The sequence below is a fragment of the Oncorhynchus keta genome, chromosome 25 (assembly GCF_023373465.1).
Source record: "Oncorhynchus keta strain PuntledgeMale-10-30-2019 chromosome 25, Oket_V2, whole genome shotgun sequence".
NCBI lineage: Eukaryota > Metazoa > Chordata > Actinopteri > Salmoniformes > Salmonidae > Oncorhynchus > Oncorhynchus keta.
In genome coordinates, this window is record NC_068445.1 from 26,332,617 (window position 1) to 26,348,000 (window position 15,384).

The 15,384-nt window shown below is 42.4% G+C and overlaps 2 protein-coding genes across 5 annotated transcripts in view; one reads left to right on the forward strand and one right to left on the reverse strand.

Moving 5' to 3' along the window:
- Positions 1-7,714, forward strand: part of LOC118358457 (palmitoyltransferase ZDHHC8B) — a 131,073-nt gene extending 123,359 nt beyond the window's left edge. For all 3 annotated transcript variants that reach the window (XM_052479015.1, XM_052479016.1, XM_035736313.2), the window contains 3 exons: positions 179-285; positions 937-2,084; positions 2,894-7,714. In XM_052479015.1, the coding sequence (XP_052334975.1) occupies positions 179-285; positions 937-2,084; positions 2,894-3,050 (1,412 nt within the window). In that variant the 3' untranslated portion in view covers positions 3,051-7,714. The remainder of the gene's footprint in view (positions 1-178; positions 286-936; positions 2,085-2,893) is intronic.
- Positions 7,715-10,688: 2,974 nt separating this feature from the next.
- LOC118358461 (ran-specific GTPase-activating protein-like) lies at positions 10,689-14,741 on the reverse strand. Of its 2 annotated transcripts, none has more exons than XM_035736322.2 (6): positions 14,574-14,741; positions 12,465-12,601; positions 12,025-12,182; positions 11,668-11,796; positions 11,471-11,539; positions 10,689-11,003 (listed from the first exon to the last, which is right to left on the reverse strand). In XM_035736322.2, exons 1-6 carry the CDS (start codon positions 14,586-14,588, stop codon positions 10,876-10,878), a joined length of 636 nt encoding a protein of 211 aa, XP_035592215.1. In that variant the 5' UTR covers positions 14,589-14,741; the 3' UTR covers positions 10,689-10,875. The 2 variants fall into 2 exon arrangements, with proteins under 2 accessions (XP_035592215.1, XP_035592214.1); XM_035736321.2 differs by having other exon boundaries at positions 14,568-14,720.
- Positions 14,742-15,384: the final 643 nt, after the last annotated feature.

The window sequence follows — 15,384 nt, forward strand, 5'->3', positions numbered from 1 at the left end:
TTTGCTTTTCTTTTTTAGCTTGAGGTGAAGATGACTTTTACAACATAATGAGCCATGAAAGGCTCTGATGGTGACAGCCTTATCAATTCTAACACACCATAAAATGGATGCTTACATCCTTACACCAGATAATAGTCTGTCTCTCACAGTAACATTGTTCTGTGTCTTCCACTTCCAGATAGTTCCCTGTCCGGCAAGACCCATCCCTCCACCCCGGCCATGTACAAGTACCGGCCCTCGTTCGGCACCATCCCTAAAGTCCATTACCATGCGGCAGGAGAGAAGGTCAGACTAAATTACTGAATTCTAATAGTAATTGCAAACAGGCTTACCCAATATTTGACTTTATTCCTGCACAGTTGCGAGTGTGACTGCATATAAATGAACAGCCGTTTCAATTTTTTATTAAAATGTTCTCGTTACGGCCTCCCGAGTGGCGCACCGGTCTAAGGCACTGCATCGCAGTGCTAGGGGCGTCACTCCAGACCCGGGTTTGATCCCGGGCTGTATCACAACCGGACGTGATCGGGAGTCCCATAGGGTGACGCACAATTGGCCCAGCGACGTCCGGGTTAGGGGAAGGTTTGGCCAGGGGGGATTTACTTGGCTCATCTCACTCTAGCGACTCCTTGCGGCTTGCCGGGTGCCTGCAGGCTGACCTCGGTCGTCAGTTGAACGGTGTTTCCTCTGACACATTGGTACGTCTGGCTTCCGGTTAAGCGAGTGTGTGTTTAGAAGCACGGTTTGGCGCGTCATGTTTCAGAGGACTCGACCTTCGCCTCCTGAGCCCGTTGAGGAGTAGCAGCGATGAGACAAAATTGAAATTGGGGAGAAAAAGGGGGTAAAATACAGAACAAAACAAAAATGTCATAATATGTATATGGGTAGTCAAAATAATAGTTCATATTTCTCACTACTTCTGTGTTGTCTTGTCAGATTGTAATGCCAGATGACCACCGTAAGGCGTCAGCCATCTTGGAGGAGGGCCGTTGCCATGTCGACTACCGCTCAGAGCCCAACCTGGACCTGCCTGACTACCGCAACGCCCCTCTCCACCGCTCCTTCCAGTCCTCCCCACTGCAACTGGACTCCTACCCCATAAACTCCAGCTCCCTCAACCTGAAGCAGGCCCACCAGCGCAGGGACAAGGGCCAGCTGCCTGTCCTGCAGCCTGAGACAGTCACCTCCACCCCCTACAAGAGCGTCTTCTCCCCACTGTCCAACCGCAACAGCAGCCTCTCCTACGACAGCCTGCTCAACCCCAGCATTTCCCCAGCCACCGCAGCCGAGTGCATGGCCCACCCCGGCATGCCCTCTATGGGCTCGCACTCACCCTACCTGCCAACCAAAATGTGCCACGTGCGGGGGCCTGAACCTCAGATCCAGAAGCAGCAGGTCCCCCCCAGCTTCAGCCCGGTGTTGGGCTCCGGGGGGATGGGGATGAGCAGGGGCAGGGGCAGGCAGTCCCCGCAGAACAGGGACCTGTCCCCGGTGTTGGGCTCCAGGGGGATGGGGATGAGCAGGGGCAGACAGTCCCCCCAGGACCGGGACCTGTCCCCGGTGCGCTACGACAACCTCTCCAAAACCATCATGGCCTCCATCCAGGAGCGTAAGGAGATGGAGGAGAGGGAGAAGCTGCAGCACCATGGGGGGTGCTCCCAGGCTCAGTCCTATGCCCAGGCTCAGGACTCAGGCATGTTCGACAGCTCTGGAGGGTACGGTCTGCCTCCCAGCGCCTGCTACCCGGATAGTCCCCGGGACCCCAGCTCCAGAGGTCCCACGCCTCCAGCCTACGGAGGCTCTAGGGACAACCTGATGGGGGTGGTGAGCTACGGGCCTCGGACCCCCGTGCTGCGCTCCTCTGGTGGCTCCTCTCTGGCACGTGCCCCTAGGACTTCCTCCAGCTCCCTGCACACTGACAGCAGCATGCAGGGAGGCAGGGTCCCTGAGCCCCCATGCCGCTCACCACTCCACCAGCCCCACCACTCCCCTGCCATGCCCCAATCCCCCTCCTACACCCACAAGAAACTCTCCTTCATCCACGCCCTGGAGAGAACAGACTCACCCCGCCTTGGTGGCCCAAGGTATGAATCGTAACATACCCCTAACGTCTCCTGGGGTGCATGAAATGAGCGGAGGCGCTGGGGAGGGAACAGAACTCACTCCCCATAGGAAGCCCCGAAGCCCTGCTGGCTGACTGGTTAGAAACCAGCGGTGGATGAGTAGTGAGGATGAGAGAGCTTAGGCTAGGTGTTAACATGTAGCATCTGTATACGTACAGTTTCCTTTGATATTATACCCTTTTATCCAATGAAGTACTGTGCATGGTGTTTGTCACTGGATTTTAATGTTTTGCTTTCATAGTAAGAAAAAAACTTTTGTATTTTTCTAAGTTGTCTGTCATGATGAATAAAGTTGCATTACCCCACTATCATTTCCTTCTGTTTGCATGCTTATCTCCCTCCTGTCACTCTCTTCCATCTGGGAATATCAACATCTACATCTCTGCATGTTTTTAGCACCTACAGAAACAACACACTGTGGTTTTACCCTTTATTTCATAAAATGTCATTCTGATTTTGGGGTAATGAATACACCACTCATGGTAATTTATGCTAGCACCAGCAGGTACACTGGCATGTGTTTCATTACTTCTCTAACTAGTGTCATGATCATTTACATAGTGCATGCTCCAGGGACCAGCCACACAAGACCAACTACTAACACCACTAGAACATGCATGTGAGAACAATACACACATTTTCTGGTATGACAACTGAATTATCTTTCCATGTGATCTGTGTTTATACTGCATGTGCATGTATATCTAAAGCTAAGTTAGTTCTCACTTCAAATAACTATGCCCTCTTGTTTTTTGCCCCTCCCCATTCAGAGAGGCCATGATGCAAAGTAAAGTGAATGGGCAAACAGACTGCCATCTAGGACCCAACAGCTCCAGTGCCCAGGGCACCACTCTCAGCCCTAGCCGCCACAGTAATGTCAAAAAGGTGACTGGGGTGGGTGGCACAACCTATGAGATATCTGTGTGAAAGGGCTGGGGCCCGGGGCACCAAACCTTGAGGGAAGAGGCAGCATTCTCATGGCATCCACATCCAATGACAACAACAACTGTGCGACACAGAGAGGGTTCTCTTCTTCCTTTGACCTTTTTTTATTCGATATTGTCCAATCAGGGGCGCATAGCATTTCCTACTTGGGAATTATTGGCGGACCTCTGCTCTTTCCGTGCCTAGCCCTTGGTCTCTGTGTCTGTACTGGAGGAGTGCGCCGTGATAAGTGTGTGTTTGATTGGAAAAGAACAACTTCAACCTAAAGAGGGCTGATGTTCTTACTGAGTGTTTTGTTGAATTTTGTGGCTTGTTATGTTAGTCATCCGTGGACAGTCTGAATGAGATCTTAAATTTGGCATTTACAGCATCTCAGTTGCGGTCTAGGTGCTGTTCTGTATGATCACACTCCCTAACCACCCACCCAGGCTGCGAGAGGTTAATACACTGACACCCTTACACATACAGATGATGCCACATGTCTTTGTTCTGTCACATTCTCTGAAATAGCCATGGTATGGGGAGCCACCTCTAACCCAATAAGTCATGCATACAGCACCAATCCATTAGATTCAAGCATACAGCACCAATCCATTAGATTCAAGCATACAGCACCAATCCATTAGATTCAAGCATACAGCACCAATCCATTAGATTCAAGCATACAGCACCAATCCATTAGATTCAAGCATACAACACCAATCCATTAGATTCAAGCATACAACACCAATCCATTAGATTCAAGCATACAACACCAATCCATTAGATTCAAGCATACAACACCAATCCATTAGATTCAAGCATACAACACCAATCCATTAGATTCAAGCATACAGCACCAATCCATTAGATTCAAGCATACAACACCAATCCATTAGATTCAAGCATACAACACCAATCCATTAGATTCAAGCATACAACACCAATCCATTAGATTCAAGCATACAACACCAATCCATTAGATTCAAGCATACAACACCAATCCATTAGATTCAAGCATACAACACCAATCCATTAGATTCAAGCATACAACACCAATCCATTAGATTCAAGCATACAGCACCAATCCATTGGATTTAAGCATACAACACCAATCCATTAGATTCAAGCATACAACACCAATCCATTAGATTCAAGCATACAGCATCACTCCATTGGATTCAAGCATACAACACCAATCCATTAGATTCAAGCATACAACACCAATCCATTAGATTCAAGCATACAACACCAATCCATTAGATTCAAGCATACAGCACCAATCCATTGGATTTAAGCATACAGCACCAATCCATTAGATTCAAGCATACAGCACCAATCCATTAGATTCAAGCATACAGCACCAATCCATTAGATTCAAGCATACAGCACCAATCCATTAGATTCAAGCATACAACACCAATCCATTAGATTCAAGCATACAACACCAATCCATTAGATTCAAGCATACAACACCAATCCATTAGATTCAAGCGTACAACACCAATCCATTAGATTCAAGCGTACAGCATCACTCCATTGGATTCAAGCATTCAGCACCAATCAATTAGATTCAAGCGTACAACACCAATCCATTAGATTCAAGTGTACAGCATCACTCCATTGGATTCAAGCGTACAGCATCACTCCATTGGATTCAAGCATTCAGCATCACTCCATTGGATTCAAGCATTCAGCGTCAATCCATTTGATTCAAGTGTACAGCATCACTCCATTGTCTTCAAGCATTCAGCATCACTCCATTGAATTCAAGCATTCAGCGTCAATCCATTTGATTCAAGCGTACAGCATCACTCAATTTGATTCAAGCATTCAGCGTCAATCCATTGGATTCAAGCATATACACATACCTCTTATGAATTCAAGGTGCTTTCAAGGTGCTGAACGTGTCTGTCTTGTCCATCAACAACATGCAGCACAGAGAAAATATGGGGTGGCAGGGTAGCCTAGTGGTTAGAGTGTTGGACTAGTAACCGGAAGGTTGCAAGTTCAAACCCCCGAGCTGACAAGGTACAAATCTGTCGTTCTGCCCCTGAACAGGCAGTTAAACCCACTAAGTCGTCATTGAAAATAAGAATTTGTTCTTAACTGACTTGTCTGGTTAAATAAAGGTAAAATAAAAATAAATAAATATCACATCGCACCAGTCAGTGTTAGATCAATGCAATCTTTAATACTGTTCCAATACCGTCACAAGATGGGCTGAATGGATATCAAACTGTTAAATGGCAATACAACAGTGCTGTGTGGCACTCAGAGACACAGGTCTTGAATTTCTCCAACTACATTTATCCTCTGAGTTTTGAGGTGGTGTTTTAGGGCTTACAGTACAGGAGCATATTCATCTCAACTCTAGCTGAGCTCCAGTATTTATTTCCCTTTATAAACTGGGTGGTTCGAGCCCTGAATGCTGAAAGTCATGGTATATCACACCCAATACCACAGGTATGACAAAACATTTATTTTTACTGTTCTAATTACGTTGAATAGCAAAAAGACACCTCGGGTTTGTGGTACATGGCCAATGTACCATGACTAAGGGCTGTATCCAGGCACTCCGCTTTGCGTTGTGAGCATGAACAGCTCTTAGCCATGGTATATTGGCCATATACCACATCCCCTCGTGCCTTATTGCTTAAGTATACCATAAGCTACAGTTATCAGTAACATAGAATGTTGGACTATCTATTGATTTCCATGTCATGTTTGAGTGACCCCTGACACAGACCAGTGCTAAGAAGATACACAAAAGCCTTTGCCACTGAGTGTTACAGAGGTAGCTGTTATCTGTGATCTATCCTGAATACCCCAACAAAACGGTCCTCCCCATATTCAGGACAACTCCCACCAGCTAACCAGTCAGCCATGCACCGCCAAAACATCTAATAGGCAATTTATTACTTTTGTGACTTAGTATTTTTAGTATTATAGGTCTACCCATAATAAGTTATGTTAAAGCCATGTATAATTGTTTTGTTATGATTCATATCAAGAGTGGAAAAAGTATTCAGCTGTGTTACTACATGAAAACCTGTCACCCATTGCTATTTAGTAGTTTTTTTATTGATCTTTTTATTTTTATTTCCAACCTTTAGAAAATGTTTGATACATCTTGCTTTTTATACAGATACTCAAGCTTGGAATGGATGTTTGTATTTTGTTAAGTTATAACTTAAGTGAATTAATGAATAAGTACCATAGCCGATATAGGGAAGGGGGTATGCTAGTTTGTTGTATGCTACAGTGTAAAAAAATGTATTGATTAAACTGTGATGAAGCAATGTAAAGTTATACAAAGCGGATGTAATTTAAAAAAGTGCCAAAGTTGGCTACTAACCCTGATTCTGTTAAAGCTCTGGGTACTCCTGAAATCCATCCACTTTAAGCAGCTGTCTGGCACAGCAAACCAAATGAATTACAAGACATGAGGAAAGTCATGGATAAAACTATGGGACTGTTGTTTTTTTGTGGTTCACTAATGAAAAGAAGATATAGTTTGATAGGTACATCTATTTTTTTTCTTTAAAAAAAACTGATTAAATGTAGCTTGAAAGTTTCCCTCTGTTTTGTATCTTTTCTTGTTTGTAAAAAGCTCTGAACATTTGAGGTGAGAAATGTCACCTGGTCATTTGCACATTCTTAGTGTTGAAGACAGAATTTACATGGATGTAAAGGACCCTATTTGTTTGCAACTACACACCGGATCCATTAAATGACCATTGTGGCCTTTCAAGAGGACAATGATGTTTACTGCACAAAGAAATTGGATATGACAGGTAACCAGGTTGCACTGTGGGACAACCACCTATGAAATTCCACCATTAATTCTAATCATGCTTATAGCTGAATGGTCCCACTTATGGATAGACACTTAAAAAAAAAAAGTTTTTAACTTATTGTACCTATTCATTGTGATACTCACTTTAACTGAAAGTACCATAATTGTAGATATCGTATAACAGATGTATATATTGGGAACATATACATTTATCAGAGTACACAGAAAGATGTGACCATCACATTGGAGATAGTAGAGAAGAGAATACCCCAAGCCATGTATTGTTTTTTTAGCCTGTTATTTGTGGCACATACCATTCCATTTCTCCATATTATCATATTAGCAGTTCAATTGCAGACCATAAGCTTCAAATATGACAACACAAATTGATAACTGGTCCAACCCCATAGCAGACCCTAATTGTATTCTATTAAAGATGGCAAAGGGAGCTAGTTAGGTTAATATGCCATACTCTTTTCAGCTGAATGTACAGTATTGGGTCACTTGTCTCATATTTAACTCAAATTCACCTGTGTTCCTTGCAGGTGACCGACCCAACATTGTTGATACATACTTGAATCTTCCCCTTCAAGCACAGATACACTTGACAAAAGTGATTGTTGTTATTCTTCCTTTAGATTACTGACAGTTTTGTTTTTTATTTTTGCTGTCTGATGGATATTCCACCATGGGCTCGATTCAATCCGTAACACTGAAGTTTGATTCGAGTCCCAAGTCACCTCACCTGAACAATATGAACTATTGCAGATTAATTGTTGCTGTATGTCTTGCTTATCATAATCAGATGTAGTATTTTGTAACATTTGTTATATGAATAGAAAAATAAATGTAGACAGTGTATTGGAAATACTGTTAATGTACATGCTTAATTATTTTTGTTGAAAGGAAATATTCCACTTGATGACAGAATTAGAATAAAGAAACGTTTGTCAAGCCTATGCATTCACTAGATTGACGTTGAACATTTCCGTGACACAGATTGAAATGTTTCTATTTGTTCAATGAGATTTCAGATATATCTGGTGGAATGTATTAGAATGCATTTCACTTGTCACCACATCACAGTTACATCACTTAAATGGTTGGTGAATAAGTATCAATTACCGCAAAAAAAGTAATCAATCAAATGTATTTATAAAGCCCTTTTTACATCAGCCGATGTCAAAGTGCTGTACAGAAACCCAGTCTAAAACTCCAAACATCAAGCAATGCAGATGTAGAAGCACAATAGTTAGGAAAAACTCCCTAGAAAGGCAGGAACCTAGGAAGAAACCTAGAGGAACCAGGGTCTGAGGGGTGGCCAGTCCTCTTCTGGCTGTGCCAGGTGGAGATAACAGTTCATGGCCAACATGAAAGCGATAGTATATCTTACTGGATTGTGTATAAACATTTTAATCCAGACCATTTTGCAAGGCAGACAGCATTGGTTTTCCATACCAAATTGACTGATGCACATAGGAATTCCTCTCTAGGGCTGGCACAATTACCGTATAACAACGTAACCGACGGTAATGGATGAAGACCGTCATGAAAATAAAACTGTCATAGCTGTTTAAAAAATAGTGTGGAACGAACAATTTACTGAAGACGGGACAGCCGGCCATTTGTGCGGTTCAGTCCGTTTCTGCTGTAATTGACTCTACAACGTGACAACTTTGTTGCTCTTTGCTCAAACAAGCAAGGTGTTGTAGCAAACAAGTCTATGATTGCCAAGGCAATGCCCTCTCCCTGCAGCAGCAGCACATGCAGTCAGGAGTCAAGGATAGGGGAAAATGTCCAGATTTTTCTCAAATTCAACAAAAAAAATTCAGTGACCACGGTCATTTGGATGACCAATAACTTTCATCCAAAAATCCATGACCGTCAGAGCCCTCCCTATTCCTCACTCCACATAAAATAGCAAAGACAGACAAAAAATGGTCTTTGAGAGCTTTTATTGGAAGGTGGAGGAAACATCTTAAAACCATTTGAGTGGAAATGAAAAGCAACATTCCATTCATGTACATGTATTTACAGATGCACTGGCACTTCGATGCAGGGTCAATGCAGTTAGTGGGGACAGGTTAGCACGGTGAGCACACCTAATACCGCATCAATACACTCTTCCACTATACCTTGTCTACATGCTTGTTTCACTTTGAGGGAATGTATTATGGCCTAAAAACAAACTTGAGCCACCGGGAAGGAGACCTGAGCCAGAACATAGATTGCCGAGCCTACGCTTAATTCTGATAACCTGTTGTCTTTCATTTTGATTTGGTGTGATCAGTCAACAACAAAATGAAGCTGAATTATGCAAATGAGAATATGCAGTAGGACCTCTGAGCGAGCAGCAGACTAGTTCCCAGAGTACACCTGATTTTACAAAGCTACGGCTGCGTCTCAATGGTCCAAAGTGTTTTCCTCCACTAATTTCCTCTCCTTCACCTGAACCTGGGATGGGCAACTCCAGTCCTCAGGGGCCGGAGTTGTAACACCCCCCCCCATCCGTAGCAAACACAGCTGATTAAATGAATTGCATTCTAAACAGAAGAATAAGTTGATTGAGTCAGGTGTGTTAGCTGGGGGCAAAAGTGTGACTCCCATGGGCTGGAGTTGCCAATCTCTGAACTAAGTGGACAGGTGAAAGCAAATTCCTGCCTGGTAAGCAGCCACCACCTTGCCTGTATTAAGATCAGTAAAGACTAAGGAAGGGATAAAGAGGAAGCCTCCATATTGAGATTCGTGCCAAGGACATTACTGCTCCTCACACGTCCTTTCTGCCCGTTTTCCATACTTGTGGCGCTAACAAGCAGTCCTGTCCCATATGAACTAACTTTGCTTCAGAATAACAAAAGATTTACCCAATGTGGGAATTACCAATATCACAAGCCTCATTTCACAGTATGGTAAATTGACACCGATACCTCTTTCATATACAAAGATCCCACAAACGTACCACAACTGCTTATTTTCACCTGCTTTTTGGTATATCTTTAAGGGGTAGGGTATAAAAACAAGGCAAAGTAAAAGCCACCTAAAGACCTAGTCATGATTACTGCATTTTCAGTCCCTGTAACCCAGCATTTCCCCAACTCTGTCCTCAAGATCCAAAGGGTATACATTTTGTTTTTTGCCCTAACACTAAACAGCTGATTCAAAGCTTGATGATTAGTTGATTTGAATCAGCTTATAGCGCTAGTGCAAAAAACGTGCACCCCCTGGGGTCCCGAGTTTTGGAAACCCTACTGTAACCAAAATACAGGTATCGGGTCTGTGTGAATGAGGGAGTAGGCGTGTTTCGGCACCAAGTGAAAGCCGGCTCAAAACAAAAGTGATGTAATTAAGCACGTGGTATAATGAGTAGGATTCTGTGTTCACATGCAAAAGTGATTACTTATCTTCCTTCCCAATGAAATCTAATTTCAAAACAAACATTTTATGGAAAAACATGTTTATGGACGATGCACCATGCTGCCTTGTTGACAACATGACTAAACAACACAGATTACTGTTATATTTGAGAAGGGCGCTCCTCACTCACTGCTTTTGCCCATTCACGTTACGTGCCATAGACCAGTGCCCTCCAGCAAAGCATAATCGGATCCACCCAGTGATGCTGTTTTTTTTGCAGGTAAATTCATTAAACACGTTCATTGTTTAATACCTTCCTAATTTGTCATGCAAACAGCCCCCATGGTTTAACCCCCCTCAATTTGAAAGCGGTAAATAAAATGGGCTAATTTACCAAAACAGGTAATACACCACATCTTCTGTCTAAAATTAGTGACAGATGAGCAGAACAGACAACTAGGTTTTCCATGATGGAAAAAGCAGAGGGCGGGTGGGGAGGGGCACATTGTAATGAATGGATCATTTTTTTTGCAGCACCAAGGTCTTGTGATCTCGAGGTAAACAAATCATTTTAAAAAAACTAAATAAATCAATATGCAAGTGTCCAAATTCAGTTTCTTTAGAGTCTATTGTAGAAAATGACAAGTTGAAGATCAGTAAAGCAAGTTCTTGGTTTCATTTCTTCTCTTCTGCTGCCACTTTCTCCTTTTCCTCCTCCCTCTTTTCCTCTGTCTTGGTCTTGTCTTTTACAGATAGTTCCTCCAGTTTCTCTGCCACTTTGTTTGCACTGTCAGTGTTTTCTCCTGCAGAGAACAGAAAGATATTAACTGTGATGTGTCATGGTGGGCCAATGACTAAGCAAACAGGTTGGATGAGGCTCCAAACTACATCAAGTGTTGATGGTAACAGTCTTCATCTAAGAGCTTGTTTTGGGGCATTGCGGATGTCCACCATTTGAATGACAGAGTATTAGAGTGTTTCACAAATCTTTTTGTTCCACTGATACATAAGGTTAATCTAAACTGGGTAGTGATTAACATGTGACCTTATGAACAATGGTGGTTCTTTGTAATTAACACTGCAGCGAGAACAATTCTAAGTGTGGCAGAACATACCAACACTAGCCTAATAGTGGGTCAAGCGAATGGTTGAATTATCCATGTTAATTTAGCAGACAAAGTTCCAGGCTGGAGTGAGCGGCAGAGAACAGAGTTTTGTCTGCGTACTGGTTATAAAAAATAATGTGATAAAAAAATAATTGTACACGAACCTGATCCGTCTTGAGATTTTCGGACTTCCTCCTTGCATTCATCGAACTTCACCTTAAATTTCTGAGCATCTGAATAGGACAGAAGAGTTATTTTAAACCCCATCCACACATTGACAGATCACACTTTTTGCATGGGAAGTCGACCGAATTGTAAAAAGCTAATGCAGTGACGGAAATAGACGTGTTGTCATACTCACTTTCTGCATTGAGAAAACGGATTGCCAGGAGTTCAGGTTTGGGATGCTCATCAGCGAAGTCGGCAAGTGTGTTCCATACCCATGCCCTGTCGCTGCCGGCGTTGGGCTTCAGCTCCATCACAGGGAAAACTGAAAGAGCAGAAAGATGAAAAGGATTTAGGCCACTGACCCATAGAATCACATATCTATACAATGACTTGTTTTGCTTATACCTGACCATCATCTCATACTCAAAATAACAATTCAGTGGACAGGCAGCATCAATGCATGGGTTAATGGACAGGTTTATGTTCGACACAAGACAGCACTGCAGTGATAAATGCTACTGCCTTAGACAAGAAGCGCTCCATGACTCACTGTTGTGATTGGCACAGATCTTTAAGGTCCGGTCTCGCCTCATCAATAGGCGGATGGTGCCCTTCTCTTTGTGTTTCAGGAGCTTGACGTCACCTGTGCCGCGCTCCTTCCACTCTGGTGGGTCGTTCTCAGAGGCAAAGCGGTAGAGCTTCGCCCGCCTGAGGGGAGACAATATGGGTAAAATGCTGAGGCTTTGGAGGGAATCAGTAACAATACTTGGATGACAGAGGGCTGGATAGTTGCACTACACTTGAGACAAATCCCAACTTCTACTTTGGGTAACATTTGACACTTAGTCTCTATTTGACAGTGCATGCCTAAGGAAAAAAATTGATGAATTTACCAATTTGTTGTTAAGATTCAGCCATAAATGAATTACAAATTGTGTATAGCTCAATGAGTTAGGCTATTCAAAGCGAAATCTTTCAGCATCAGCTTACATTTTGAACAGTTCCTCCTCGTCCTCCTCTAGTGTCTTCACATCCTGCTCTGGAAGAGACACGATGGGCTCATAATGCGGATCGTGGTTTGATTCTTCTGCATTGTCTGTTGAAGTCTCCTGCTCTTCTGGTGTTTCCTATAAAAAATATGAATTTGAAAACATTTTAAGGACAGCATTTGGCATTCAAAATTATCAATTGAGAATAAAAACTCCTCAAAAGATTCAGTGGGCTTCAGTGGTTCCACTTGGATTGTCATCTCACTTCAAGTTTGTGAAATGTACTTTACAAGTCAGTGTTTCAGACTGTAAAAACGGTAGGCTCCACCAACTAACTGCAGAGGGATGTGAATAGAGGGATTTGGGAGATCAGGCTTTGGACGTCATCTTTTGTGTGCAATTTGCTGTGGCAACTAAACTTAGTGTCACTGGTGCTGAGCCAAGCACCTCTGCTGCTGGATGACTTTACAAAAGGCCTTGCGAATCCATATGATCTCACACTTACTACAGAACTTGTAATATGGCCTACCATTACATAAGAGATAATACTCAGACAAACACTCCTTACAAGAGGAAGAAAGGTGAAGCAGGTTTTGTTTCCTGGACAACAAACTTTAGCTAGTTCGTAACATAAGTAGTTACATGTGAGCTAGCCAAATTTGCAGTCAGCTACTAAAAAACTAACCTGACAATAATATCAGCATGCCACCTAGAAAGCTTAGCTTCTGCCATAGGATTTATTTAATAGCTGCCTGAACCAAATGTATGAAAGGGGCGCGTGTCGCTCCATGCTTTCGAGTGTAATGTAAATGTAATGTAACGGCTAGCTTCAACTAAGTTAACAACATGGATCTATATAAGACTATGGGATGTTGCTCGCTACTGTATCTACCTAAACATGGAGCAACACGGGCCCATTTTATACATTTGGTTCAAGCAGCTAATAAATAAATCCTACGGCAGTACAGCAGCTTGCTAACAGTTGATGGCTTGCTGACATTCTTGTCAAGCTAGTGTTTTGGTAGCTGAGTGCACATTTGGTTACCTCTCATGTACAAACAGTAACGTTAGCTACTTACAGTACGTTAATGTTAGTTACCTAAAGTTAGTTGTCCAGGTAACGTTATTAACAGAAAAGTTATGTTTGTGATTGTCCACCTGCTTCAATCAATCGTTGTCTTTTTTTGCATTAATGAAGTTATCCGCTTTTATTATACAGCTGTCATAACTTAGATAGCATGCCAGTGTTGTCATCATAGCTAGTTACTTAGCTAAATGGATAAACAAGTACTGATAAAGTTGACGCTAGTTTCTTTCGGCCTGGAGTTAGCCAGCCAGATAGCTTGCTAACGTTAGCTAGGCCACGGAGAAGGCACTAGACCAGCTAGCACAGCAGTAGGTTAGCTAGCTAGAGATGAAAAATGTTGGGCTATTGTGTAAATGACACAGTGGGTAATTGTATTTACATAGTTCTGTTAAATCAGTGTAAACTCAGGATGAATAAAGCAATATGCTATCTAGCTATTGAATTGTCTGAGGAACTGGCTTTTGTTGCCAGCTGGCTAACAGTAGCAATTACTGTACAGTAGGGGTAACATTAGACAACTCTTAACAATGCCAAATAGTGCCCAAGTGATATCGCAGACAAATACATATTAGGTTTAAATAAAATTTTTGAAAGTAGTGGCGGCACGATTATATACTTGTTCGCTAGCTAGATGGCTGGCTAGTTTGCCTTTGGCTAGCTAGATAAAAGCTTGGCTAGCTAGTTAAAGCTAGCTAGCTTTGGACCAGGTATAAAGAAGGGCGGCAAAAGTATTGAGTTGCACACTTTTGACACATACAACCAAAGGCATAACTGATTGACCATTATCTGGAAAATGTTGTTCTGAGGCCGATTAACACTTTTTTATCCCCAACATTGATGTTTAACAAGGTTGTTAAAAAACATTTTTAAAATCAGCATCCCTACCCGGCATTTTTATCTTCCTGGGTACAACCCTAGCAATATAAAACTTTGAGAATGCCAACCAAAACATTACAATTTAAATCAAATGTACATTTCATTAAATGCACGATACATACATATGTTAAAAATTCATACCCTCACCTTCGGATCTGCCATATTAATGTAGATGTTTGTAGATTATGGAATTTAGTTAGATTGATTCAAAACCAAAAACTCGCCGTTTCCCTCTTCCTGCTGTAGATTTTGCGCGCCGAAATGTCCTACTCGCGTTTTCCCCATCCCGGCACCCCTCCACTTTCGACACTATTTTAAAGGGCTTTACATTGAGCCATAAAATAACTTTTAAACGTGTAAAATGCTCTTTACCAAATACAATAATTACGAACATGTTTACACTCTGTGTATTATTGTTTTCTTTATTAAATATGATTATTTGTTTGCAGTGCACTTCAAAGTATACTCTACGCATTCCCTAACTACGTGAAAGGTTGCTACATATAATCAAAAGTGGCATGTGTGTTTGAAACGTTGGATAAATACGTAGCTAGCTAAAATGTCAACAAAAGTAAAAACCTGACACATTGCAACCAAAGAGTTTTTATAACTAACCCAAGATAGACCAGGGCCTGTCGGTTACAATGGGAGCGAATTAATCACAGTGGGCAGAGCAAACAATGAGGTGGGCAGAGCCAAGCACGCGCTAGTGAGATCCTATTGGCGCGATCTAGCATTTGTTAGCATATTTCCATTAGGTAACGCCTACTATGTGAAGTGCGCGTGTGCAATAACTCAATTCGCCCTTTGCACTCCTGAAAAACGCAATTTTTTAAAACTTTGGCAAAGGGTAAAGTCTACCAAATGCAGTCCACTTCGTTTGTTACATATTGTAGTTTTGAAAACAGAAAAAAAAATTGAAAGGGCTTTACTATTTTAACGGGCTTTACATTGAGCC

Bases quoted from the DNA above. Each gene is read 5' to 3' on its own strand.
- LOC118358461 (XM_035736321.2), bottom strand. From the start codon at position 14,588: ATGGCAGATCCGAAGGTGAGG. The intron at 12,183-12,464 runs GTAAGCTGATGC...GTCTCCCCTCAG, and splicing joins GAGGAGGAACTGTTCAAAAT to GCGGGCGAAGCTCTACCGCT. The intron at 11,797-12,024 runs GTGAGTCATGGA...CTGCTCTTTCAG, and splicing joins GATCTGTGCCAATCACAACA to TTTTCCCTGTGATGGAGCTG.